Genomic DNA, 27,116 nt, shown 5'->3' with positions numbered 1-27,116 from the left:
TCTTTGTACGTATAGTTCACCCCACGCAGCGCTTTCCCTTCCAAGGAAAACGGCAGGGCCAAACTGGGAAGCGGCGCGCGGGATGTCGAGGGCCGGTGGCGTGACCCGCGGCTGTGCCGCGCTGACCTCTTGCTAACAGCCGGGTTTCCTTCCCCCAAACGCTGCGAAACAGGCGGCGGAGCTGGGCAGGGATATTTGCAGGCTGGGGACAGGGCGGAGGACGGGGAGCCGTGCCCTGACGCGCTGACGGGGTACAGAGTAGACAGCCGGGGTGTCGTGCGCCCCGGTACCGTGTAGGTTGGGGAGGTGGAGAGGCGCGGGGTCAGGGCCGCGTGGCTGGCGGTCCACTTCTGTACGGGCGGCTTTTAGGGTGCTGCCGGGTGGCAGGGCCCGCGGGTTTCAAGGCCTGGAGGGATGGCGAGGCTGCTGCTGCCACCCGGTAGCTCGGGCAAGGGCAGGACTCGAGCCCCGTCCTCGCCCGTGGGTCACTCCCGGGTGCCTTGCGTGCTGCGGCGCCCTCAGCCCCGCTGGCAGGGCCCCAGGGACCGTCCCAGCGGCCCAGGCAGGCCTGGCAGGGGTGGGCATGTCTGGCCCGGGCCCTGCACAGGCTGGGGCGAGGGCCAGCTGTCTCCTGGCCCCGCTGCGGGTGCAGCCCGGAGAGCCCGCTCCCCCCGGCACAGCTCGTGGCTGGCGGGGCCGGCGTCTCCTCCCGGCGAGCGGGCTCCGTGCAGCGCCGCGGAGCCAAGGGGGAGCCCCGCCCCGGACACCGCCCCGGCCCGCCCCGGCCCGCCCCGCGCACGTGCGGCTCGTTGTGCGGCGGTGTTAAGGGCGGGCGGGCGGGCGGGCAGGGGCCGCAGGCTGGTGTGTGCGGGAGCGGAGCGGAGCGGAGCGGGCGGCCCATGGAGTTCGACGCGCGGGTGCTGCGGGCGGCGGGCGGCTGGGGCCGGCGGGCGCGGGCGCTGGCGGCGGGCGGGTGGGCGGCGGCGCTGCCCCTGGCGCTCGGCTTCTTCTCGGGGCCGCTGCTGGCCGCCGCCCCCGCGCTCCGCCGGCCCGCGCCCCGCAACGCCTCGCTGCCGCCCCGCAGCGCCGGCCCCGGCCCCGCGCCCTGCGCCCGCGCCTGGCACTACGCGCTGCCCGCCGCCGGCCTCCGCTCCACCCTCGTCACCCAGGTGTGTTGTGTCCTCTTTCCCCTTCGCCCCCGAGGCGGGCTGTGCAGCCGCCGCCCTGCCTCGCCTCGCCTCGCCCGGGCCCTGGGCGGGGGTCCCTGCAGAGACCGCAGGCGGAGGCAGGGCTGTGGGTGGGAGGGTGCCTGTGCCTGGGGCAGGGGGTGCGGGGTCGGCCCTGCCTTTCGGGGCAGAGGCGGGACCCCGCAGGGAGCAGGGTCCCAGGGGCAAGGGGGGCACGCGGCTCCTACCGATCCCGCAGGTTGCCCGCAGCAGCGCGGGGTGGTGGAGGGAGCACGGCCGTGCCCCCACGGCAGACTGCTCGGGGGTGGCTCGGGGGCCGGGCAGGGGATGGACTGGTCAGTCGCCCCGTTGAGCACGAGGGGCACGGCCTCCGAGTCGGACCGGCAATGCAGGTCGCGGGACGGGGGAAATCCAGCTCGGACCCGGGTCCCTGCCCTCCACCTCTGCTCTCCGAGGGCACCCTGGGCAGCACGGGCCTAGCCTGGGCTCCCTAAGCGGCCGTGCGGGGGCTTGGGGTCCCGCTGGCATCCTGGGGACGCTCCTGCAGGGCGGGGCGGCCGGGGCCGAGGGTCTCCGGGCTGTTCCCGGGTGCTCGTGGCAGCCCCGCAGCGGCAGGGAGCTCACGGCCGCTCCCCCGCAGTGGGACCTGGTGTGCTCGGACCACTGGAAGGTGCCCCTGGAGCAGACCACCTACCTGCTGGGCTGGCTGTGCGGCTGCCTCCTCCTGGGCCTGGCCTGCGACAGGTAACAGCCCAGCCCGTGCTCGCGCCCCTGCCCCTGCCCGGGTGCACCCGCCTGGCCCTCACGGCCCTGCCCGGCCTTCCAGGTTCGGGCGCCGCGCCGGCTTCGTGTGCTCCCTGGTGCTCGCAGCCCCGCTGGGCGTCGGCGTGGCGCTGGCGCTGGACTACGTCATGCTGCTGGTGCTGCGGATGCTGCTGGGGGCCGCGCTGGCCGGAGCCTTCCTCGCCCTCTACGTCGCACGTGAGTGTCCCCTGCTCCCACCCCGCTCGGCGGCTTGCACCTTCCCCGGCTCCGGGCACGTCTGCTCTGATGCCAACGTTGTCTCCCTGCTTCCGCAGGCACGAAAGCGCTAAGCTGGCAGGGGATGCAGCTGGGGCAGAGGGTGCCTCGTCCATAGGGCTGGGGCTTTGCAATGGGGGGCATGTCGGGGAGCCTGGGTCTGCAGCAGGGCACCAGGGTGCCAGGCTGTCTCGGCCCGATGCCCAGGGCTCCCATGCAACCAGCCTGGGCATCCTCTGCCTGTCTTCCCCAGGGCTGGAGCTATGTGACCCCCCGCACCGCCTCATGGTGGTCATGGTGGCCAACTTCTTCTGGGTGGCGGGGGAGCTGCTGCTGCCCGGCCTGGCCGTGCTGTGCCAGGAGTGGCGGGTGCTGCAGGGCACCGTGACCCTGCTGCTGGCACTGCTGGCCGTCTGCGCCAGGTAAGGACCGGCCCCCGCGGCCGGGATGGGGGTTGCTCTGGGCCCCTGGGAACAGTCAAGTGCCGCTCCAGCCTCTCCAAGGCCGGGGTGGATCAAAGCTCGCCCGCACCCTCCATCTCGAGTGCTGCGGGCAGGCGCCACGGGTAAATATTTGCCAAGGTTGGAGCTGTTGGGCAGGATGGGCTAGAGCTGGGGGGTGACGCAGGGAGGGGGAAGAGTGGGGGCTGGGGCAGGGCGCACCATGGACGGGGCTTGCCTACCTTGGGTGCCCCATGGAGCTGGGACCTGCTGTGTCCCTGGGCATGGGGCATGAGTGTGGTAGGGTCTGTGCCCGGCCGGGGGGGAAGGAGGGTGCTGGGACTGCTCCTGGCTTCTCCCTAATGCCACCGGTGGGGGCTGGAGCTGGGTGAGGGGCTGGAGTGTTCCCTGGGACCCCGCTGATGGTGATGCCGCCCCCCCCACAGCTGCCCCTTGTTCTTCCCGGAGTCGCCCCGCTGGCTCCTGGCCACGCGGCAGCTGGAGAAGGGCAGGAAGGTCCTGCGGTGCCTGGCCGAGGGCAACGGCGTGACCCTGGAGGACGACTTCTACAGCCGGGAGCACCTATTCACAGGTGAGGGCCGGGGGGTGCTGGGACCGGAGCCCGCCACCGCCCCGGTGCCCCCGCTGACCCTGCCGCCTTGCACCGGCAGAGCTGGACTCGCTGTCGGAGGGGCCCCCGCTGCCCCAGTACCACTCGGTCTGCGAGATCATCGACACCCGCGTCATCTGGAAGAACAGCCTCATCCTAGGCTTCACTGCGTAAGGACCCCACCGCGTGGGCGCTGGGGGCTGCTGGGGTCCCCCCACTCCTTCCTCAGTGTCTTCCTGCCCCTGGTGTGGGCTCCAGGCCCGGCCCATGTGCCCCTCGTCCCGGCTGTGCCCGCCGGGGCTGCTCCAGCCCTGTGGCTCGGACCAGGCTGAGCCTGGAAGGTGGCCGGTGCAACAGGTACAGATGCACACACGTGCACATGCGTCTCCCCCAGGTTCATCGGCAACGGCATCCGACACTGCTTCACCCGCAACCTGGCACCCTACCCGCCCCGCTTCTACTTCTCCTATTTCCTGCTGGCAGCCACCGAGGCCGTGGCCTGCCTCTGCCTCTGCCTCACTGTGGACCGCTTCGGCCGGCGCGCCATGCTGCTGCTCTGCACCATCCTCACGGGCATCGCCTCCCTGCTGCTGCTGGCGCTCACCCAGTGTAAGGCGCGGGGCGGCTCACGAGCACCCCTCTGGCTCGTGACGCGGGGGTGCTCCCAGGGCCACGGGGGAATTGGGAGTCCAACCCCTCTGGCTGCCTGTACCGAGAGCCCCTGCGTGCTCCGGGGTGATGGGGGAACCCCCCAGTCCATGGGGGGCTGGGATATAGCATGGGAGACTTCCTCTCCCACCCTTGGGGCTGGAGCATCCGTGGGTGGCGCTGGTCCTGCTTCGACTTCCAGCCTGCTCCTCCAGGCTTGGGGAGACCCACTTGCTGCCCCGATGCACCCTAACTGCTTCCCTTGCCCCCCACAGACCTGCTGGCCTCGGTGGTGCTGACCCTGTCTGTCCTGGGCATCACCACCTCGCACGCCGTCGCTATGCTCAGCATCCTCTTCGCTGGCGAGGTGCTCCCCACCGTGCTCAGGTAGGAGAGGGCCCTGCTTTGCCCCCTTCAGGGGCGGGCACGTGGCAGCGCTGAGCTATAGGACCTACTTCCCCTCCGTGGCTGGGTGCTGAAGCCTGCTCTCCCTTGCAGGGGCTCGGGCCTGGGCCTCATCCTGGCAGCCAGCTTCATGGGCCAGGCAACGGCGCCCATCATGGCCATCAGCAACAGCCGCGGCTTCTTCCTGCACCATGTAGTCTTTGCCTCCTTTGCCATCCTCTCCGTGCTCAGCATCATGTCGCTGCCTGAGCCCAAGGGCAAGGCCCTGCCCGAGTCCCTGGAGGACGGGGAGCGCCGGCGCCGGCCCGCGCTCTTCCGGGCCTCGCACCGCAAGGACCAGCTGCCCCTGCTCTTGTCCCACAGCCAGGATGATGCCCAGAGCTATGCCCGCCTTGTCACGGCCACCAAGAAGCTGCTGGGCTCCACGCACCGGAGCCCTCGCCTGTTGCCAGCCACCCCCCGTGCCTATGGGTCCTGCCTGGGGCCATAGCTGGGTCCAGTGTTCGGTATGGACGTGAAGGGGGGGAGCTGCGACCGGCCGCGGGCAGGGAGGTGTGGAGCCCGGGAGTGACTGGGGGCTGCACGGGGCATCTGGGCGCTGGGGTGGTCCTGTGAGCGTATGCCACGGGCTGCAAGGCGCCCGCGCTGTGCTCAGGACAGACCCTCTGCGTCCCTGCCCCATGCTGTGCCTGGGGGGGTCCCGCAGCACACGGTGCCCGTCCCCCTACCCTGCAGGCCGGGGGCAGACCTCACCCTGGCAGGGCTCAGCTGGGGGTGGGGGGTGACGCTCCCTGTGTGCCCGGCGCTGCCAATAAAGTGTCTTGTTTCTAGCCCGGGCTTGGCTCTGCTTTATTTCTCCCAGGCCGTCCTGGCTCCCAGCCACCAGGGACCTTCCCCTGCCCTGGGTGCACAGATGCGGTCCTCACCCCCTCGGCCTGCCCCCCCGGGGCTAGGGCTGCCTGCGGTGGTCTTGGCTCCTCTCTCCGGGCTCCAGGTCCCCTTCCCTGCCCTAGTGGTGCCCCTTGCTGGCTGGTGCCTGCCTGGGCCCTTGTCCTCTCCTGCTGCCCCCAGCCTGGTGCTGCTTGCTCGGCTGCTGTCTGGGCTCCTGCCTCGGCTTCTGTGCTCTCAGGGTCTGGCCGACGCTCCCAAGGCTGGCTCCATCGCTGCTGCAAAAGTCCAGCCTCGATGTCCCTCTGCCACGGGTAAATGATCCCCTTCCCTCCCCCTTGCTCTGCCTCTGCAAGGAAGCGCCCTGCCCTATATTGCTCCATGGGCCCCGGGCTGGAGCCAGGAGCTGGGACCTGGCCTGAGCCTCCGCTGCGCTGCACCGGTGCTTTCTCCCAGCCGGGCTGGGGGGCTAGGCCAGGGCAGGGGGCCGCTGTCCCGTGCGACAGGGGTTTGGGGGTCTTCTCCCCTGTGCAAAAACTTGCAGGTTTAGGGTTAAAAGCTGGGAAAACCCTAGTGCACGTGTGTCGCTGAAAGCAAAGTCCCCCTGTGCCGCAGGCGCCCATGCTGGACGCTGGAGCGGTGCAGCCAGGCGCAGCGCCCCGGCCGCCCCTACTGCCCGTACAGGTCTGCCAGGCGCCGGAAGCGCGGGCCCCACTCGTTGAGGTAGTCGTAGTCCTGGTCGCCGTCCTCCAGGCTGGAGATGATGGAGCTGAGCGTCCCGGCCACGGAGCCTGAGCCCTCGTAGTCATAGATGAGAGCCGTGTCGTAGGGAGGCACGCTGGGGTCGCTGTCGGCCGCGTCCAGCCCCTGGGGGTGCAGGAAGGGGTCAGGCATAGCAGGGCTCTCCAGCGGGGTGCACGTGCCTGGCAGTGCCCTGCGGAGCTGGGGTATGTTGGAGGAGCAGGGCTGGGTGCCGCTGGAGCTGTGGGACGGGCAGCCGGGGCATCTTCCTCTCTAAAGTAAAGCTGGGGCAGGCTGCCCCTGCCCCAGGAGATCCCGCGGCTGGACGGGACCCTAGGCCTTGGCTGGGGGATGCAGGGGGAGGTCCCCATGGCCCACCTGCCCCGTCTCACCTCGTTGATGAAGTCCTCGATGTCAGAGGGGCCAGCGGGCAGGCGCCGAGGGTACGGCGGGGAGCCATAGCTGTACGGCGCGTCCCTGCGGAGCGGCTGCTTGCCCCGCGGCGACGGCGGCGGGAACAGCTCGGGGTGGCGCAGCTGGTTGAGGTCATAGGCGTTCTGCGGGGCGGGCAGGGTTAGGGATGTGCTGGGGGCTCCTCCTGCCCGTGCGGGGTCAGATCCCCCCGGTCTCACCTGGTCCTCCTCGCCGCCGCCCTGCTCGTCGTAGTTGAGGATGTTGTCCCGCAGGTCGTCCTGCGACCCGGCCAGCAGCCCCTTGCGCAGCGCGCGCCGCCGGCACCGCTCCCCGACGGCTGCCAGCAGGACCAGCACTGCCGGGACAGACGGACACGGCGCGTGGGGCTGGGGCAGTGGGAGCGGGGGCAGAGCGGGGCAAGGTCCGGGCCGCGGTCTCACTTACGCAGCAGCAGGATGATGGTGCCCAGGACGATCATGAGGGCCTCGAAGCTGAGGCCGGCACCCACCGCGGAGGCGGCCGTCGTCCCATCCCAGCAGGCGCCGCCGTCCCCGCAGAGGCACACGGACACGTTGAGCGCCTGCTTCCGCTCCTGCGGCGGTATCCCCGAGTCGCGGACCAGCACGGGCAGCACGTAGAGCCCCTCGGGCACCTCCGCCAGCAGCCTCAGCGCCGCGTGGGTCTCTGCAGGCAGGGAGAGGTGTGGGACACGGTGCCCATGCATGCCCCCCACCTCCTGCACCAGCCCCAGCTCCAGCCCCTCACTGTTGACGCGGCCGAGGGTCCAGTTGCGGGCGAGCTGGGGGTCTCCGTGGCCCAGGCTGAAGTTGAAGGGCTCGGCGTGGGGTGACAGGTCCTCGTCGGTAGCACTGAGCAGCAGGGGCCGGCCCCGGCCCGGCTGGCTGCACACGATGCCCGCCAGCAGGGTCAGGACGGGCGCGTGGTCGTTGACCTCCCAGATCTCGATGGAGAGGGTCCCCGTGGCTGTGAGCGGGGGCTCGCCTGCGTGGAAGGGAGCGCATAAAACAGGGGTCAGGGCCTGGCACTGCCCCAATGCCCTCCCGGGGCTGGGGAGAGGGGGTCTTACCATCGTCGCTGGCCAGGACGAGGGCCGTGTAGAGGCCTCCCTGCAGGAAAGCTGAGAGCCGTGGCAGCTCCCGCGTGGTCAGCACCCGCCCGGAGCCCGGCTCCACCCGCAGCCAGGCTGCTGGGTCGTAGGCCAGGGAGTAGCTGGGGGCAGACGGAGACCGGTCACCGGGACCCCCGGACCCCCTGGCATCCCCGGTGCACGGCGAGAGCTGGCTCCTGCCCCTGCCCTGGGGTGGGTCTCACCTGAGGGCCTGGGGCTGGCGGATGTCGGGGTCGCTGGCGCGGTACACGGTGACCTCGGTGCCAGGCGGCGCCCCCTCAGCCACGCTCACCAAGCGCGGGTTCTCCGGGAAGACGGGCGCCTCGTTGACGTCTCGCACGTGCACGTGCACTGTGGCCAGGGCCCGGGCGCTCTGCGGGGCCGTGGGGTCCAGCACCTGCTGGTTCTGCACCGAGACCGTGAGCTCGAAGCGGTCCCGGACTTCGTGGTCCAGCGCCTGGGTGGAGAAGGGGGGAAAGGGTCAGTGTGGGGGCACATGCCCTCATCCAGCAGGGTCCCTGCCCGTCCAAGGAAGGTCAAGTGCCCTTTACTCCGTGCCACCCCTCCCGTGGCATAGCTGCCCCTGGCAGGGGTGCACACGCTGGCGGGGGGGATCTCCGCAGCAGCCCTCACCTTGGCGGTGGAGAGGACGCCATCGTTGGTGCGGGGGTCGGTGCGGATGGCGAAGACGCCCTCGGGGTCGCCCTCCAGGATGGTGAAGTGCGCCAGCCAGTTGGGGGAGCCGGGCAGGTCCTTGTCGTGCACCAGCACGCGGCCCACCTCGGCCCCCCGCGCGCCCTCCGCCACCTCCAGGGAGAACTGCAGGAGAGGACGGGGTTGCTCCGCTCTGCCCCGAATGGGGCGAAAGGGACCCAGGCGTCCTGCCCCGGCCCCCAGGCGCCAGCCCCTACCTCGTCCTCCGTGAACTCGGGCGGGTTGTCGTTGATGTCGTCCACGTGGATGACCGCGGCGGCCGTGGTGGTGAGGCCGTCCCCGGACATGTCGGCTACTTGGAGCGTCAGGTTGTACACGGCCACTGCCTGGATGGGCACAGGTCACCACCTGGCACTGCCAGCGTGGCCCTGTGCCCCCAGTGACTGCCTCTCTGCACGGCCTGGGCACCCCGTCTGAGCCATGCTGGGCTGCCTGCCTGCCCTCCATCACCCCCCTGCATTAGCCCTGTGCCCCCTACACCTCCACCTACTGAAAGCCCACACCCAGCTGCTGCCAACGCCACCCCAGGGCTGCCCCAAGCACCTCAGCTCTGCTTGCAAGTGCCCTGGGCACCTCCCAGCCCCCCACCCCATAGTGCCAGCGGCCGGGGCCCCAGGGCCTGTTACCTCTCGGTCCAGCCCGGCCTGGGCGGTGCGGATCTCGCCCGTGGTCTCGTTGATGTGGAAGGCACCGGTGGCCGGCTCCAGGATGGAGAACCGCAGCACCGCGTTGTCCGTGTTGGGGTCGTCGGCATCCGTGGCCTCTGCCGTCATCACCAGGGTACCTATGAACACACACACACACACGTGCACACACGGTCACAGAATCACACACAATGAAGGTTGAAAGGAGCGCAGAAGTCACGTCTAGTCCAACCCCTGCTCCAAGCAGCACCAGCCCCAACTACATCATCCCAGCCAGGGCTCTGTTGAACTGGGGCTTAAAAGCCGCCAAGGATGGAAAGCCCACCACCTCTCTGGGTAACCTGTGCCAGTGCTTCACCACCCTCCTAGTGAGAGAGTTTTCCCTAATATCCAACCTCAACTTCCCTTGCTGCAGCCTGAGCCCATTGCTCCTTCTGTCATCTGCCCCCACTGAGACCAGCCCAGCTTCATCCTCTTCGCAGCCCCCCTGCAGGGAGGCGAAGGCTGCTATTCAATCCCCCTCGGTCTCCTCTTCTCCAGACTCAGTCAGCCCAGTTCCCTCGGCCTCTCCTCACCAGTCCTGCCCCCCAGGCACCCAACCATTTTCACTGCCCTCCACTGGGCTCTCTCCCACGTGTCCACATCCCTTCTGTAGTGGGGGGCCCACAGCTGGACGCAGGACTCCAGATGTGGCCTCCCCAGTGCTGAATGGAGGGGAAGCAACCATCACTGCCCTCGATCTGCTGGCACCGCTCCTGCCAACGCAGCCCGGGATGCCGGTAGCCTTTGTGGCGACAAGGGCACGCCATTGGCTCAGTGCCAGCCCCGCCATGCACCCACCTGGCTCAGCGCCCTCCATCACGTGCCCCGTGAACACCTCCTGCCGGAAGAGGGGCCGGTTGTCGTTCTGGTCCACCACGATGATCTCCAGGTCAGTGGGGTCCTCCAGCGTCTTGCCCCCCAGGTCCAGCGCGTAGGCCTTCAGCTGGGCACAGGACGGGGTGTCAGACACCGCATCGGCAGCTCGCAATGCCCACCCCCGGGCAGCTGCAAACCCCCCCGGCTAGGGGAAGGGCAGCCAGCCGGAGGGGTAGGCGCACCGGTGCTGTGGCACCCCAGCAGGAGGCTGTGTTGCAGGGGCAGGGGGGTCCGGGGAGCCGGGCTTACGCGGAAGCGCTCGTTCTGCTCCCGGTCCAGCACGGTGTTGAGGAAGACCTTCCCGCTGAGCTTGTCGATGGAGAAGATGCCCAGCGGCTCCTCGTCCACGCCCGGCCCCTTGATGCTGTAGATGACGCCCCCAGGCTGCTGCTTGTCCGACTTGATCTGGCGGGGTGGGGGACAAACCCAGGAAGCAAGGGGGCCGGCACTGCTGCAGGATGCTCACAGCTCCCACCCCAACCCCACCCTTCCCTAGGAGATGCCCAAGGTGGCATGTGCTGCTTCACCCACCACTGAGCTGCCCTGCCGCTGCCCACCCGTGCATGCCCCCACCTCTGCAGTGCACCGTGTGGGCTGGGCATAAGGGGAGGGGTCCTGTGCACAATGCTGGGGGGGGGGGGGCTGTGGCCTTGCACGCAACGGTAGATTAGTGTGTGCACAGGTGCACATGTATGTGTGTGTGTGTGTGTGTGTGTGTATGTGCAAGTTGGCAGGTGCATGCATGTACCACGGAGGAGGCTACACATGCATTCATGATGGGCGTGTGTTACACAGGGTGTTTGTAAAAGTCCTCGTGCAACTTTAATCCCTTTGGATGCACACACGATGGACGCAAACTGCAAACGGCGATTGAAAGCATCATTCATTATGTTTTTAGCAGAGTGTAAGCAATGCGCAGGGTAAGGATCACGAGTGCAATTCATGAAATCTCACAGCAGCAACTGGAAAATGTTTCTCAGAGCTGGAAAATCAGATTGAACGACGTCTCATGAGATGCCTGTATTGAAGTCTAGCAATTTGAGCTGTATTGAGTTAAAACTTGAGTTCTGCTTTCAATCCCCGTTTGCCGTTTGCTTCCATCATGTGCACATCCAAAGTTATTACAGTTTAAAGTTGCACAAGGACTTTACAAACACCCTACACACACACACACACACAGGTACATATACACACGCATATATAATATCTGCAAGCTTGCATGTGTGCATAAAGATATACATGGAAAATGGCAGATATTGTGTACGTGTACCATGCAGGAAGCTGCAAATGCGTGTTCATGGTGGGGGTGTGTGTGTGTGTGTGTGTGTGTGTGTGTGTGTGTGTGTACACACCCCTGAAAGTTGGCAGATATTGTGTGTATGTGCGTGTGCACATGTGCATATGCCATGGAGAAGGCTGCATGTGTGTGTTCAAGGTGGGGTGTGTGTGCATGCGCGTGCACGTGTGATGGAGGAGGCTTCCCATGAATGTTCATGACAGGGTGAATGCAAGTGTACATGCACGTCGTGTGTGTGCATGCACACCACGGAGGAGGCTGAATGTGTGTTTGTGTGTGTATACATACATGCAAGTTGGCACCTGTGTGTGTGCGTGTGTGCATGCATGCGCCATGGAGGAGGCTGCAGGTGTGTGTTCACAATGCACGTGTGCAAGTCAGTGAGCGCACATGGCCTTTTGTGCGGCAATGGAGGGTGGGGGAAAGGGGTGAGAGCACAGCCCCCCAGGTCAGCCCCCCAGCTCCTACCTGCACCAGGAGGTGGGGGATGCGCTTGTGGTTCTCGGAGACGCTGATGGGGGGGATCACCCAGGCCCGCTTCACTCGCCGGGGCCCCTCCGGCCTCCACGGGCGCAGGACCGGGGCCGCGGGTGCTGCACCGGATGGGTCGGGGCCCTGCAGGGAGGAGAAGGAGCTGGTGTTGGCACTTGGGGGTGCAGCTCATGCTGAGGTGGGGGTGGGCATTGGGGGGCTGGCTACAGAGCATGGGGGTGGCAGCACCCGGCACCCCTCCTCACCCACCACCGGCCCCAGCTGGCCCCTGGGCAGGTGGCGCAGGGCAGAGGAGCATGGAGGGCACAGAGAGCGGGCAGGGGCCACGGGCATGGGGCCAGCTCTCCCCAGCTGTGGGGCTGCAGTGACACCTCGCGGCTGCCGGGAGCTACGACAAGATGACCCCGCTTCTCCGAGCTGCCCCTTCCCCACCGCCCCGGGTGCAGCATGGCCTAGTGGTTGGAGCAGGGCGGGGGGGGGGGGGGTCAGCGCTGCCCCTGAGACCCACACCCTGCGCACACAGATGCTCCCAGGCAGACCCACACCCCCGTGTACACGTGTAGACATACATGCACGCATTGCAAACACCCCCCAGCTATATAGCAAGACACCACCCCTACAACCATCCTTCACCACCCCCTTTCCCAGCGTGCCCCTTCCCCAGCTGTTGCTGCACCCACTCAACCACAACTGGGTGGAGGGGGGGGGGGGGCGTCATCAGAGCCCTCCCCCACCCAAGAACCAGAGTCCCCGTGAGCCGCCGAAACCCGTGAGTGGCCAGAGCAGGTGTGGCCAAGGCCGCAGCCGTGTAACACAAGAGCCCTTTGTGCAGGGGCTTCGGGGAACAGCTGCCCTGGGAGAGACGCTGGGGGGCAGGGGGCTGTCTGGGGGCTGCGGAAGGGGGGCATCCCCCCAGCACTTTTCCTTCCCCCCCCGGATCGTACGTGGCTCCGGGGGTGGAGCAGGGTCCACGCTGGCTGGGCACAGAGAGGAGCCAACAAGCTCATCGCGGGTTCCCGCAGGCCCCGGGGGACCTGGGCCAGCTCGGCCGGCCGCGCCGGCTATAAATGGAGCAGGCAGGGCCTGTGGTGAGCGCGGGGAACGCGCCACCGCCCCGAGCAGCTGTGTCGTGACCCAGGGCAGAGCTGGGCTGCTGCAGGCAGAGACCATGGCACCACCCAGCCCAGGGAGAAAGGGCCCTGCAGCGAGGCACTCCCAGCCCAAAGCCCCTCGCCTGGTCCCCCAAAGGACACCCACCTGTGTCCCTCCATGCCACGTACACAAGGGTCAAGGCAAGGGGTTAGCTGCCCTGGTCCCTGTCCTTTCAGCTCCAGGGGCATTCATTGGGGCTCAGGGGGCTGTGAGCGGGACTGGACTCCTCTTGCACCCACCAAACCCCTGTGCAGCAGCCCAGCTCCACCCGGCCTGACCCAGCCTGCCCCCAGCCCCTGGGACGGGGCGGGCCCTCCAGTGCAGAGAGCTGGCCCGGAGCCCAGACACGCTCTCCCCGGGGCCTGGGAGAATTGCACAGCCCTGATGTCGCTGCAACCCGCGCTCCCACAGTCGCGGAGAAGCCGGGAGCCCAGGCTGAGCCCTTGGTTCCCAGGGCTGTTGTGATGGACAAAGGCAGGGAGGGCATCCCAGCCCCGGTGATAGGGGCAGCACAGCCCGGCAGAGCTGGCCAAACTGGGGGACGGAGCTGGGAGCCGGTGAGGGGGTGCTGGCTGCAGCAGATGACTCTTAGCCCAGTAGAGCAGAGACATTTTTAGCCCGTGCCCTCTGACCGAGCCGATGGTCACCTCCTGCGTGCCTGGGATGCTCCCGGCCCCACTCTGGATTCCAGCCGCAGCAGCTGGCCAAGGCGGCCCCCACCCCTCTCGCATGCCCAGGCCCCTGAACTACCTGCACCCCCCACCCCGGGGGCTGCCTATCCCCAGCATCACCCTCCCTCGCCCTCTGAGCAAGGCGAGGAAGGGGTTAATGCATGCTGGATCAGGCCCAAGCGTGGGGACCCTGCCAACCGGGCCAGCCACACTGACTTGGCCTCTTCAACTGTCCCCGGCCACGTTGCAGCCAGCACAGAGCGGGGCCAGGATGTGGGGACGTCCACGAGCGGCCGGGGGGGCAGGGCCGGGCTAGCAGGGGTCGTGGGTCAGGCTCGGGCACCCGCAGAGCAGAGGGGCCGTAGGTCAGCGTGGATGAAAGGCGACCGGTGGCGAGGGGCTTCGACATGCACGTCTCCGCTTGCTGCGGCTCTCTCCCTCACTCCCCCTGCCCAGGGCTGGGGGGCAGAGGGCCGGAGCGGAGCTAATGCGAACCAAATGCCCGCCCGCAGGCCGAGGCCGAGCCCCACGGTGGCATTCGCCACGCTTCATGCTTGTCACGGGCTCCCCGCTGACTCCCAGCCAGGCAGGGCAGGACCGCGGGACCCCCGGCGCCGGGCGGAGCAGGGGGGGCAGGGCTGTGATCCCAGCACGAGCACGCCAGGACCCCCCAGCCCCAGTTCCCCCTTCTAGCAGCAGATCCCCAAGGATACCCCAGATTCCCGCGGGGACCACAGAGCGCCTCCGGCTGCACGCCCACAGCTGACGGTGCCCTCCCAGTTGCATCCCTCCAACCCCCACCTGGAAGAGAGGGCATTTGGGGGATGTGCACACGCCTGTGAAGGCATGTTTGCATGCATGCATGCAGATAATGGCACGCGCGTGCAATGCCGGCCCAGGTGTGTGCATGGGTCCGTGCAGATGGCCGCACAGCCGGTGCCCGCGTGTGCAGGGTGTGAGCTGCTCAGCCCAGACAGGTGTGTGCAGATGGCTCCACCAGGGCATGCGCGTGCATGGCATGGGCGTGCAGGGGGGTGCGCCCCTGCTCCCCCCTGGGCCCAGCCTGCCCTGAGAGCACCTGGCTCTGCTTGGCCTGTGCTGCCTGGGGGACTGTGGGTTTCCAGGGGGGCAAACCCTCCTCTAGCCCAGCTCTCCCAGCTGCAGGGGTTCCCCAGTGCCGAGGCTGGTGCCCACCCAGCACCCCCAGACCAGGCACCATGCAGGCAGGGACCTCCGGATACAAGAACCAGGATGGGGAGGGTCAAGAAGGGGGAGATCTGGGCACGCCGAGGAGGTGAGGACCACAGCGGCAGGTCCCAACAGGTCTCAAGGGACCGGTGCTGGGCGCTCCCCTAGCTGTCTGCTCCCGGCCCCCCACCCAGGGCATGCGGGCACAGCCTGCAGATCCATCCCCTCTGCCAACCTGCAGCCCCTTCCTCACAGCCTGGCATGGGGCCGAGCCACGCTCCCAAGCCCCCTCCGCGTCTCTGGGTGGGGAACGGAGATGCCCAGTGCCCGGCAGTCCACGGCTCCTTTCCCACGGGGCACGGTGCCCACGCACCCGCCAGCGCCGGGCGCCGAGGCCGCGGGCGCACCCCTTACCTGAGCCCAGAGGGGCGGCAGGAGGCAGAGGGCGAGCAGGAGAGCGCTGTCCATGGCGGGGCGGCCGCGGGGCTGGTCGGTGCCGCGGGCAGGGACCGTCGGGCTGGGAGTGGGAACCAGGCGCTGGAGCGGAGCTAAAATAAAACTGGAGCCTGGCTGAGTGACAGCACATGTGCGGTGAGTGCGGAGGCCGGGGATCAGGCGGGGGGGCCGGAGCAGCTGTCCCCATTACACAGGTCACATATCCCAGGCCCCCGACCCTGGGGGGGCTGCGAGGGGGAATGCACCGGTTAACCCTCTGCCTGCCAGCTCCCTCCACCTCCCACCCTGCCTGGGGAAGCCTTGGGGCTCTTCCCCCATCTGCCTTCCCCGCGGCTGAGCTGGCGCCCGGGCAGGGGCAGGCCGTGAGCCCGTTGGGGTGGGCTAATGCAGCTCCTCTATGAGCTACGGGGCATGCACGCGGCTGCCCGTGCCCCATGCCTGGTTGCAGGCCTGGGGGCGTGGGGGCTGGGCTGGACCCCCGGCAAAGCACCAGGGCAGCCACCACCGAGGGGGTGGCTCAGCCCGGGGCAAGGATCCAGGCTGAACGATGACTGCCCTGAGCTATCCCCCCCAGACCCGTGGAGACGACAACGCCCCCAGAGCGGAGCCATCCTGCACCCGCCTCGCTCAGCTGTGCCAGTCCCTGCCCCGCAGGGGATGCAGGAAAAGCCCCCGGGAGGTGCCCTGCTTGGGGCCGGCTGCCGCGTGTGCGGAGCAGGGTGCCCGCAGGACGGTGGGGCACGCGGGGCTTGGCCGGGCAGCAGCTCCGTGCTACCGGCTGGGCCTCGGCCGCTGGCAGGCGAGGGATGCTTTGCAACAGCTGCTGCCCGGGCTCCAGGAGTGGCTGGAGGCTGCCCGCGGGGGCCAGGACAGGTGGCAGAGCTGCGTGGGTGCAGCACAGAGCTGAAGCCTCTGTGGTTTGGTGCCTGGAGCATCTTCCCCCCACCCCCCTGACCCCCCACCTCTCTGCACCCAGCTCCCCGGCCCTGACCCCATGCCGCAGCCTCCTGGGGTCCCTCTGCCCCTTCCAGAGGCCGCGGGGAGGTGCCGGGGGAGGCCCCGCACTCGGCAGGAATGTGGCAGCTGTCCCCGGGCGTCGCGCCGGGACCCCCCCACCCCGCCGGGAAGGACGCGTGAGGAATCTTGCATCGAGCTTCCCAAGCCCCCCGGCCCCGCCAGCTGCTCCGCCCTGGATGCCTGAGCCTGGGGGACAGGCCGGGGGCGCAGCGCGGACCCCCGCAGCAAGTGAGCGAGACATGGGTGTGCTCGAAGGGAAGTGAGCCCCACGCGGCTGCTCTGAGCACACCCGGAGCGTGCGTGGCGGGCACGGAGCAGGAGAGGTGGAGCTCTGGGGCTGGCACACGTCTGCACACACGGGCACACACCCCTCTGTTGTGCTGCGGGTGCATGCACGCACACAGCCACTGCATGCTGAGTGCACGCCTCCCAGCACACGCCTGCTGCGCCCCAGGCGGGCTCACACCTGCATGCGCACACTGCACACTCATGCCTGGACATACACATTGCACCCACATCTGCACACATGCACACACACAATGCATGTACACATTACACCCACACTTGCACACACTTTGTGTACTCACACCTGCATGTACACATGGCACACCCACACCTGCACACATACATTGCGCACTCATGCCTGCACACACACACACACACATTGCATTCTCATGCCTGCACATACACATTACACGTACACCTGCATGCACACACTGCATGGTGACACTTGCACATACACATGGCACACTCATGCCTGCATGTACACATTACACCCACACCTGCACACACACATTGTACACTCATGCCTCCACTCCCCTGTTGTTCTCTGGGTGTACTCACATTTGCACACCCCCCAGCCCAGTGCATGGGGATTGCACTCACACTTCCCAGATCTCCCTGCAGCTCATGTGCTCGAAGGGGTGACCCTAAGGTGTTGGTGCCCGGGAGGGCAGCGCCCTTTCCCACTCCCCCGGACAGCCCTGGGTGCAGCCAGCAGACACCCCAGCACCAGCTCGTGGCCTACAGGGGTGCCACCTATGCCAGGATTGGAGCTCAGCCCTGCCCTGGCACGGACCGCGCTGCCCTTTCCCTGGGCAGGCTGCCGGCAGCCCCCCCCGCTGCCTGCTCTCCAGATTGCCAAGCGCCGCGCAGGTGCGGGTGCCATCTGTCCGCTCGCAGGGCGCTGGAAGGGGGCCAAGGCAGGCGCAGCGGCACCAGCCGCACGCGGTGGCTGTCATGGCACACACTCAGCTGCACAGGGGGTGCCCCTGCCCGAGGGCTCGCTGAGAGCAGCTGGGTCGTGGCACCCCTCCCCTCCCCTCCTTGCCCTGGGACCCCCCCATGCAGCAGACGCTTTGCAGATGGCACCCAGGGCCCTTCGGCCCCACGCTGCGCTGGAGGGCATGTCCCGGCGTGGCGCAGCTGAGGCAGGGAGTGCCGAGACTCCCTGCAGCTCCCGGCACAGGGCTGACACCCCCGCCTGCACCATTGCGGGTCCCCCGTCCCATTGCACCTCGGCCCGGGGAGGGGAAGGCATGGTGGGATAAGCCTCGGGGGCTCTGCGTGCCTTCCTGCCTATGCCCCCGGGGAGGTGGGATGGGACGGGGGTGCTGTGCCCTGCCGCTCAACGGGCCGCGGCTGTCGGCAGACTCAGGCAGACGCCCCGCACCTGCCCGGAGCTCCTGCACATCCTGAACAGAAGCAACTCAGCAACGCAGCTCCGCACGGGGATGACTGCGTCTAGCCCAGGCTTCCTGCATGGGGGCTCTCGCCCCGGCCCGGGGGGACCGGTCTTCACCCTGCGCCCAGGTTCCCTGCTAGACCCCCCAGGAAAAACGAGGATTAAGAAGGCCCCGGTGCAAGTTCCCTGGGTCAGGAGCCGTCTGTCTGCACGCAGGCCAGGCCAGGGCAGGGGCTGAACAAGGCCTGCTCCCCTCGCCCAGCGGTGAGGTGCTGAATAGCTGCAGCCCCGGGCTACCTGCCTGTCTGCCCCTCCGAATCCCAGGGTAGGACACCTCCGCACACAAAACCCGTTACACTGGGGTCTGTCCCGGCCCCGTGGCTGGAGTTCCCGCCACGCCGAGTGGCTCGGAAAGCTCGAAGGACACCAGAAAACCCCACGGGCACCAGCCACTGAAACCCAAGACCCACCCTCGGGCCGGGGCACTGCCCGGTGCCTGGTCGGACTTGCCTCTCAACGCCCCCCAGGCCAGCTTCTCACCCCCACGCTGGCCTCTCCCCAGGAGCCCAGATACTAAATGAGACCGGGCCTAATTAGCAGCCACTCCAACCCCCTCCCATGGCACCAGACCCCAAGGACTTGGGTCTGCAGCTGTCGCAGCCCCCTCTCCCCGGGGAGCGCGGCCCCAAATCCACGAGCCTCGTGTCTACCGGGCCGGCCTGGCACTGCCCCGCACAGCGGGGGGCACGAGGGGAAGCTCCAGCTGCTCCCCACGCACTAGCGTGAGTGCCAAGCTAGTGTATCGCACAATCGGTGCCCTGAGTGTGCAATGAGCATGCAGTGGGGACCCCACCCCCAGGTGAGCCCACTGTGCTGGCGTGCGGGCAGCAGATGGCAGCATTGTACCAGCGAATGGGGCCTGGTGAGCACCCACGTGCAAGCACACGGTGTGCGCTCACACTCGCAGGGGGCCGGGCCAGGCTCACACGCCGCTGGTCACCGCGCGGCTCTGACCACACCAAAGGCACACGGGTCCCAATCAGACTGGGACCCACCAGAGCTCGTCCTCTCGACCTAGGTCTGCTTCGGTTAGTCTAGACAGTGCAACTCTCCTTGGCTTTCTGTGCCGGGGGAGCCAGCCCCGATGAAGTGGCGGGTCCTGCCCTGCTGATATCCCTGGCAGCGCCGGGCCAAAGAGATGCTCCCATGTCATTGCTCTGCCCCCGACCCGCAGCCTGATCCTGGGAAGAGCCGAGTCCCACCAGGTCTGGCATTGCAGCTGGCCCCCACCCTCCAGCACGGGGGCACATCCACGCCAGGCGCCACTCCCCAAAGGGGAGACCGCAGCGCCAGGACGCGCCAGCTCCAGGCAATGCCAGGGCGCCTCTCTGCAGGGCTGAGCCAGCCCCCTGCTCCCCAGGTGCACAACCGCGGCTCTTGTGCACCAACAGCCGGGGTGACGAGGACGAGGAGAGGGTGGCGTAGAGCCCCCCCAAGCTGGGTGCGGGGGCTCAGGCCCCCCCAGAGACCCCGCTCCCTGCAGCCACACAGGGACCCGCACCAGGATGCTCCAGCTCGCCCCACATGCAGCCAGGCGCACCGCGAGCCCCGCGGTGGAGAGCGTCTGGGGGGTCCTGAGTCAGGAGGTGTCGCTGCCCTTTTCCACGGGCAGGGAGGGGGCGATTCCTGCCTCCCCCGCTCCTGGCTGGCTCGGGGCTGGCATGAAGGCAACGGGTAGCATTTGAAAGCCATTGGCTGGCCCCCGCGCCGCCCCGAGCCCTGCGCGGCTGTCACATCCCATGCCGTCACGGCTGGGCGCTGAGCCGTGCAGCCTGGCGAGTGGCGACGCCGGCTTGTCAGCCCACATATGCCCGACTCCCGTGACAAGGAGATGACGAGAAACCAAACGACCCCCCCGACCCCACACTGCCACCCGCGTCCTGCCAGCCCCCGTGGCTCCCGTGCCCCCCGGACAGGCGGGCTGGGACCCAAGGGAGACACGGTGCTTGCCCCCCTCCCTGCCAGGGCGGTCTCCGACCGGGCCCAGGATGCTCGGCCTTGCTCCCTGCAAGGTCAGCTCTGCCCGCTGACCCCCGGGGCAGGGGGAGAGCAGGGCTCGGAGAGGCCCTGCTAGGCGGCACAGCCCGAAGCGTCCCACGCCAGCCCCCGACTCGGCGGCAGGTCGGTGCTCAGAGCGGCAGGGAGGGGGGCTGTCGGTCTCTGTCCGTCTCCCTCCCTCCGATGCCCTTGACGAGCGTCTGATTTCCTTGGCAGGAGAGCGCGGTCGTTTCTCCTTCGCTGCTTCACCCTGCAGCCGCGGCCCCGACCCCCCCTGGCCCCGTCAGCCCCGGCCCCGGCCCCAGGCTCCGGCTGCCTTGCTGGATCCTAATGCACTATGGCAGGAGGCGCGGGGGTAGCAGATGCTCCCTGCCACCGGCGCGGGGGCTCGGGGGGCTGGGGCAGGCCAGGAGCTGCTCAGACCCATGGCAAGACCCATCAAAGCCAATCGGCCCTGACAAAGCGGCGCTGACACGGGTCACGGCACGCTCCGCGGGAAACGGAGCAGAGCGCGTTCTCCCTGTCCACCGCCCCGTGGCACCCCGCGCCCCACTTTGCCCAACGAGCCGGACGCACTGAAGTCAACACAGGAGCCATCCTTGGCGCGTCCATGCGGGGAGAGAGGTTGCAGCTGACCCGGCACCGGAGCTAAGTGACATGCCCAGGGGCATGCGGGGAAGCTGTGGCAGAGCAGGTGCTAGCTCCAGGTCTCCTAAGTGTAAGCTCACAAGCACCCAGCCCCCACGCCTCTCACACCGCTCCCTTGTGGGGCTTGACACCTAGTCTGGGACCAACCGGATCTGCAAAGACCACGTCTCCTCCCACTCGCCCAGCCCGACTCGCGTGGCAAAGCGCCAGGCTGACCAAAAGGGTCCTGGGGGGGAGACGGGGCGGCAAGCCTGAGCTAGCAGACACAAAAGACCCCTCCTGGGCATGGACCCCAGGGCAGATAGCTGGGCACCGGGGCAGGGAGAGGCCCCTGAGCGGGCAGAGGCAGGGACCCCACCCCGGAGAGAGAGAAGCCAGCTGGTGAATGCCAGAGCAGCAGCCATAAAGCCACCCGAGCTTGGGATTTTATATGGCCATAAAAGCTAATGTTGGCTGTAAAGTGCACCAGCGCCAGCACCGCTCGGCCTGCCTAGCTCGCGCGAGGCAGCAGGACGCCTGGGATTCACCCTGCAAGGCGGTGGGGTGCGCGGGGGAGCTGGCCAGGCCTGGAGCGAGCCTAGGATGCAGAGCCAGGGCCCCGGCACCGTGCCTGGAGACGCGGGACAGCACACGGGGCAGGACGAGGGGACACGTCGGTGCCTCCAACCGGGCCAGGACGAGGGGGGGTCTGGAAAGCAGATGGGTGCAGAGTCCCCTGGCAGAGATCACGTGTCCGATGCAGAGGTCGTGGGTGCAACACGTGGCCCTTCGCACTATGGAGCCTCTTGTGATGGCACCTGGTGACATGCGCCCTGCCTCGTGGCTGCGGGGTTTGCCCACTGCCCTTCGTTGCAGGGTCTCGTGCCGACCCCCAGCTAGCGCCTGCCCCCACCGCTGCTGCTCGGGGTGCAAGCCCACCCCTGCTTGTCCTGACAGGACCGGGCCGGGGTGGTTACAGGGCACAGGAACCAGCAAGCTATGGTCTGTGCCACCCAGCGCCCTGTACCCCTGCTCCTGCGTTAGCATTTCTAGTCCCTTAGATCTTAGTTGTTGCATATTTAGGGGCCTCCCCGAGTAGCAAACATCACAGAGAACGGCAGGTAGGAGCTTTTAAGAGGCCCCCGGGAACCTCGATGAAGCCCGGGGTGCAGGAGGCCTGGCCACCCCGGCAGCAAACCCATCGGCGGGATCCCCCGTCGCGGGCCGCGTCCGCCTCCCGACATCTCTTAACCACGGCGGTGCTCGCAGCGGCGAAGCCGGGCATTAAAGGGAACGAGCGCCGATGCATTAAGGATGCTACTTTTGGTGGTGGCTGTTGTTTGAATGGTTTTGATTGCATGGTGCCGGGAAAAGGCCTGGCAGGCTGTAATGAAGTAGATTGATGACTTAATAGCCTGTAGCCATTACAGAGTAATTGAATGGTTGTGTACGTAGGATCAGACTGTCAATGCAGACGTGCAGCGCAAGCCGATCAAAGGCGGACGGAGGGAGACACGTGGAGAGACCCAGGCGGGGCCGGGGGCAGTCGGGGGCTCCCCGCTGCCCTCGCTTTCCCACGGTGGTTTGCCGGTCTGCTCGTCGCAGGAGATGCGCCATGGGCTGCAATGGGGGAGGATGGGGCATTTGGAGAGGGCCCTGGGCATGGGGCTCCTCGGGCACTGCTGCCTGGGAGAAGGCAAGCAGCACCGCGGGTCGGCAGGACGAGGTCTGACGGGCGCCGAGTCCACGGTAGCTCTCCTGTCTCGCCGAGCACAGATCTGGCCCACTGCTTTCACCAGCCGTGAGACGCCCGATGTGCAGGCAGGACCCACCCGGACCATGACAGCGGGGAGCGGGAGCAGCAGCCCGAGGCTGACGGACGCAAGACCTGGGGCACTGGACTGGGGACCTGCCGACGGGGCCCTCCCTTGCTCCAGGGAGACCTCAATAACCCCGTGCCCCCGGCTCCAGCCTGCAATGCCCCCGGTCCCGCGCAGGTAGCTGGGGAGGCCGGCGTGCCAGCCCCAACCCTTGCCGGAGACCCTGCCTGGACCTGACTTGAAGGCAGTCCCACACTGCCATCAAGACCTGTGCCGTGGATGAGACGCACCCATCCACCGATGCCGCCCTGCTTGCTGGGTGGACTTCTGCAGCCCCCTACCCCGCTGGGACCGCAGCACTGGCCTGGGGTACCCAGGCGAGGACCCATCCGGCAGTGGGGGCCTGGCAAGCACCGAGCAGAGCAGCAGTCATGAGCCTGTTGCAATCTCGGCTCCTTTCTGCGTGCCTGGGGCCTGGGGGCAGAGGGCAGGAGTGCTGCACCCCGGGCGCAGGTGTGGGGCTCCGCCGTGAATTTCCCAGCCCTGAAAGGTCCTTCAGACACACGCGGGCTGAGCAGAAACAACCGGCGAGGAGCCCCCGCCGCCGCCGGAATCAAACTCCTCATTTGAGTGTGTGACAACCAGGTGTTTTACAGTATTTGCTACCTGTGCTCATCCATCACAGCAATCGATAGCGCTCCCGCGGAGCCTTATTAATGATCTTGTCACCGGGCGGGTGCTGGGTGCCCGGGCTGTCGAGAATGATAGATCATTAAGAGCTTTTGCTGCTATTTATTCTCCAGTGACCTTGTCTCTCCCCATTGTTGCTTGCTTAAGAGTTATGAATGTGAGACATGATAATTTGATATTGATCTATTTGGTAAGTTAAAAAATTTACTGCATGACTGAGGTTTTAACAAAGGATGCGCTCCATTCCTCCCGCCACGCGACTTCAGAGCCCATCCTGCCCCCCCGCAGCATGCTCGCACCCGGGCAGCAGCAGCACGGTGCCAGGCTTGGGTCCAGGCGGGCACCGTGCGAAGGCTCATTGCTTTGCGGGTCCCCCGGCCAGGTAGGCAGTGGGACGGGACTCGGCTGGGTTCGAGGTGCATTCTCCGAGCACCAAGCTGGGGTATTGCTGCAGCCGTCGCTCCCTGAGCTGGGCCACGCGGGCAGCGAAGGTGCCAGGAGGCAATGATGGGAGGCTGGCAAGGGAGAGAGACAGCGCCCGATGTGCCTGGGCTGCGGAGCTGAAGGGCTGGGGAATGAAGCCGGGCTGAGTCAAGAAACGGGGCTGGGTGCTGGGACATCTGCTCCCGCACTGACCTCCTGCCTTGGCACCAGCTGCCCTGGGGCAGCCAGAGCCAAGCTGCATCTTGGCCTCTCTGCACCCGCTTCCCTGATGCTTGCAATGGCAGGAGCTCCCTGCTCCACCCACACATCCTCCTGGATGCTGCTAGCAGGGGGCTCGTTGCTCCCCAGCACAGGGCTCCCGGGCCACGGGTCCACCCCACAGCAAGGCGGGTCTGGGGAGCAGGCTGCTGGAGTGGCTGTCGGCTGCTATTACTGCCACTGCAGGAAAAAGCAATCTCCGACCAGGCAGCAGACGCATGATACCTGCCCTGGCGCAACTCACACCAGCGCGGATCCACTCGGCTTCGGTCTCATCCTCCCTCCTCAAGACCCCAGGCTGCCCCGGGGTTCGGATGCGGCCCCATGCTGCATACAAGATGCATGCAAGTTGACAAGGCGTGAGGTGAACTGGCCCTGGGGGCCATGCCCGGCCCCCACCATCTCCAAACCCACCTTATAAACACTTGTGGGGTTTGCTCAGGGATGCCCCTCTGCATGGCATCCCTCCTGCTCCAGGCAAAGCCCCGGAGCCCTGCCTGGCAGAGAAGAGACCCCAGCCCAGCCCAGCCCATCCCAGCTGCGGGCTCCCGGCGCAGCAAGTGCAAAGGGTCCCGTCCTTCCCATCCCGTCCTGTCATCCACCAGGCCCCTGCACGGCCCGACCTCCCTGCTCCGACAGGCTGGCTGCATTCCCTCAGACCCTCCCCAGGCGGGACCCGGGGCACCGGGATGAGCTGGGATGCTCCATCATCTTCACTGTGAGGGGCCTGACAGCTCCTCTTTTCCAGCCGCAGCCCGGCCCCTCGAGCTGCCACTTGGGCTCCCGCACGCCATCCATCCTTCCCGCGCCCGCGCGGCCGGCACCGAGATGGATTGCCAGAGCCACTAATCAGCTCCCATGTGGCCAGGAAAAGCTGCCAGGCAGATGCCTCTGTTTGCTGTCCCCTCTCCCGCCTCTGGACCCGGCAGCTCGGCTGAGAGGCTCCCGCGTGGCACCTATCAATCCTCTCTCCCCTCGCCGGGCTGCAGGTCCTGCCCGAGGTCAAGCAGGGACACGAACCCATCCAGGCAGGCACTGCCCGTCCTCCCAGAGACCTTCGGACACGGGCTCTGTCACATGCACACGTGCACGCTCAGCCGTGGCACAGATTTGGCTGCCACGTGCATTCCCAGCCGACCTGGCGCCCGGGCTGGCGGGGTGAAGCCCTGGATGGGTGCTTGCACGCCAGGCACGCACAGCAACGGGGTATCGGGCGCGTGGCCTCTGGAAGTCATGGGGTTAGGGTCTCTCGACCAGATCAGCGCAAGGGGTCAGGGCAATCCCCTCCCTTGGCTCAGCCGGCTGGGACACATCCTGGCCCTCTACCACAGGTGACACCATCCCATACCTGGGCATCAGGTTGCCAGCACCCCTCTCTTCCTGGCAGGTGACCCCAAGCCTGCAGCCCACCAGCACCATGCATGCAGGGCTCAGGCTGAGGTAGGGGCCCAGACAGCTCAGCCGTTCCCAGTCGCTCTGCCACGGCCCGAGATGCGTGTCCTCTGACAAGGGGCAGCTTGGGTCCTTTTCTCCCTGCCCTGCACCCCAGCTATTCTCTCCGGGAGGCCGAGGGCTGCTGAGGAGCTATTCAGTGTGCGAGCACACAAACGCACGCAAAGGCTCCGACTTATCAGGAGCGGCACTGCCAAGCCCCCCTCTGCACAGCTCCAGCGTGGGGCTGGATGGCTCCACGGTGGTCTCATGCAGCCTCCCCATGCCCTGCATCCCCAGGACAGTCACAGCACCTCTGGGCATGGGTACCGCCTGGGACCCCCCGCGCCCCTCCAGGAGCACACACGGGGCAGGGGAGGGCAGTGGCAGCCCCTGGGGCTCCCTGCCCCCTCCACGGAGGGCTTCGCAGCAGACAGCGCTGGCCCGCGGGGTCCCTGGGTGCAGAGCACGTCTCCACCCAGGCAGCCCCAGCAGCCGAGATGAAAGGCCGCGAGCCAGGTGAGGAGAGGAGAGGAGAGGGAACGGTGGCAAACAGGTTTTTATCGAGCTGTCAGCAGCACAGCTCCCCCGGCGCCCAGCTCCTGGTTTTAATTTGAGAGCGGAGTGCGAGATCTCAGCGGGGTCTGCTCCGCGCAGGCTGCCGCATCCGAAATGAGCACTGCGCTGCGCAGGGGGGGGAGCGGGGGACACAGGCAGCTGTCAGCAGCTCTGACGGGTGATGGGCAGGTGAGTGCCACGCCGCCCACGCTGCGGCGGGGGGGCCGTCCCGTTCGGCGCAGGGGCTGGTATTTCACACTGGAAGCGTGCAGACTGACCGTGCGGGTTGCGACAGGGATGCAGGCCAGGGAGCCAGCGGGCATAAAGTGGTTCAAGCCCTATGAGAGCCGGGGCGGATGTCTGGGAACTCACCGGGTGGAGGCACCTTGAGCCCGTGCCCTTCCCCGAGATGAGGCCCAGCCAACCCAGGCACGGCCTGGCACTAGCAGCCCCCACCCCATGCACTATGTCCACCCTGCTGTGGGCTGCCTAGACAAGCTGACACCTAGTGCCTCTTTGCAGGGCCCCGTGCACCGAGCTTTGCATCCGCACCTGCAGTGCAACAGCAGCCATTTCAGCCTCGTGTCTGCCACCCGCTGATGTTCCCCCCTGGTGCTGGTGCTAGATGGGGGGCCAGCTGGAGATCCTGCCCCCCTCCAGTGCAGAGGGATCACCCAGGGATCATTTGTCTAGAAAAGCTGCTGCACAGCAATGGAGCTCCCTACTCCGCACAGCCCGAGCCAGGGGCCTGGGTGCAACCCAAGCCTGTGGCAGGGACAAGGGGGCTTTGTGCTCCCCGCGCCCCGAGAGTGGATCAGCACATGGTGCTGCAGAGCCCGAGCGGTATGTGCCCATGGCACATACTCTCAGGACAGCAAGCACTTCCCTGGCCCAGAGCAAGGGGTGGGGGTGAGAGAGATGCCAGTGTTATTAAGAGCTCCTTGCATTTATTTGTGCTTTTCTAATTGCTGTTTTTCTGCATTTGCAAGAAAGCCGGGGCATGGAGACATGTGCTGAAGGGAGCCAGCGGGCAGGCCTCCACCTACCGCCAGGTACAAGGCACCCCCACGAGGATGGGTGTCCCCGAAATGTGGGCTTGGACTGCTCCATCACACACATGCACACGTGCAGACAAACCAGGAGGAAAGTCACCGAGTCAGTGGGAGAGCGTGGAAAGCCAGGCAGAATTAACAGGCGTCACTGCAGAAGCCTGGAGAGAGGAGTTTAATTTAAAGAGTAATTTCATCGGGGGATGAGTTGCATATGGCCTGAGGCATGGGGATATAAACTGCATCTCGGCTGAGCATCCGCAGAGAGGCAAGCCAAGGCAGGCAAGAGGGGCCTGGGGGCTCTGCAGAGATCTTCTCTGACAGCGGCACATCACTGCAGCCGCACGCCGGAGAGTTATGTGGGGTCTGGGGCATGTCTCGGGCTATGCAAGACCCCCCGATACAGTGCTGCGGAGGAAGGAGACGGCTGCGTGGCCAGCTCTGGTGCAGATGAAATGAACCCTGC

The 27,116-nt window shown here is 67.1% G+C and overlaps 2 protein-coding genes across 4 annotated transcripts in view; one reads left to right on the top strand and one right to left on the bottom strand.

Annotated features, from left to right (window-relative positions):
- Window positions 1–878: 878 nt before the first annotated feature.
- Window positions 879–5,140, top strand: SLC22A31 (solute carrier family 22 member 31). The gene is made up of 9 exons (XM_059713974.1): window positions 879–1,169; window positions 1,828–1,931; window positions 2,014–2,168; window positions 2,461–2,629; window positions 3,094–3,239; window positions 3,319–3,427; window positions 3,652–3,866; window positions 4,181–4,292; window positions 4,404–5,140. The coding sequence occupies exons 1-9, from the start codon at window positions 900–902 to the stop codon at window positions 4,798–4,800; spliced, it is 1,677 nt and encodes a 558-aa protein (XP_059569957.1). The 5' UTR covers window positions 879–899; the 3' UTR covers window positions 4,801–5,140.
- The window catches only part of CDH15 (cadherin 15), a 40,184-nt gene continuing 18,199 nt past the window's right edge, over window positions 5,132–27,116 (bottom strand). For 2 of the 3 annotated variants that reach the window (XM_059713970.1, XM_059713972.1), the window contains 13 exons: window positions 11,524–11,670; window positions 10,008–10,163; window positions 9,681–9,825; window positions 8,823–8,980; window positions 8,394–8,522; window positions 8,116–8,301; window positions 7,686–7,939; window positions 7,441–7,583; window positions 7,119–7,355; window positions 6,798–7,037; window positions 6,572–6,708; window positions 6,332–6,496; window positions 5,132–6,065 (listed from right to left, as the gene is read on the bottom strand). In XM_059713970.1, the coding sequence (XP_059569953.1) occupies window positions 5,868–6,065; window positions 6,332–6,496; window positions 6,572–6,708; window positions 6,798–7,037; window positions 7,119–7,355; window positions 7,441–7,583; window positions 7,686–7,939; window positions 8,116–8,301; window positions 8,394–8,522; window positions 8,823–8,980; window positions 9,681–9,825; window positions 10,008–10,163; window positions 11,524–11,670 (2,295 nt within the window). In that variant the 3' untranslated portion in view covers window positions 5,132–5,867. Of the gene's footprint in view, window positions 6,066–6,331; window positions 6,497–6,571; window positions 6,709–6,797; window positions 7,038–7,118; window positions 7,356–7,440; window positions 7,584–7,685; window positions 7,940–8,115; window positions 8,302–8,393; window positions 8,523–8,822; window positions 8,981–9,680; window positions 9,826–10,007; window positions 10,164–11,523; window positions 11,671–14,972; window positions 15,939–27,116 lie in introns of those variants that run through there. The other variant, XM_059713973.1, reaches the window with a different exon arrangement.

This window comes from Alligator mississippiensis, chromosome 10, assembly GCF_030867095.1.
Source record: "Alligator mississippiensis isolate rAllMis1 chromosome 10, rAllMis1, whole genome shotgun sequence".
NCBI lineage: Eukaryota > Metazoa > Chordata > Crocodylia > Alligatoridae > Alligator > Alligator mississippiensis.
Note: the sequence above shows the minus strand (reverse complement) of the source record. Positions and strands in the feature narration are given on the sequence as shown.

Coding starts and splice junctions, on each gene's coding strand:
- SLC22A31 (XM_059713974.1), top strand. CDS start 900: ATGGAGTTCGACGCGCGGGTGCTGCGGGCGGCGGGCGGCTGGGGCCGG. Junction 2,630..3,093: donor CTGCTGGCCGTCTGCGCCAG/GTAAGGACCGGC, acceptor CCCCCCCCACAG/CTGCCCCTTGTTCTTCCCGG. Junction 3,240..3,318: donor CCGGGAGCACCTATTCACAG/GTGAGGGCCGGG, acceptor TTGCACCGGCAG/AGCTGGACTCGCTGTCGGAG.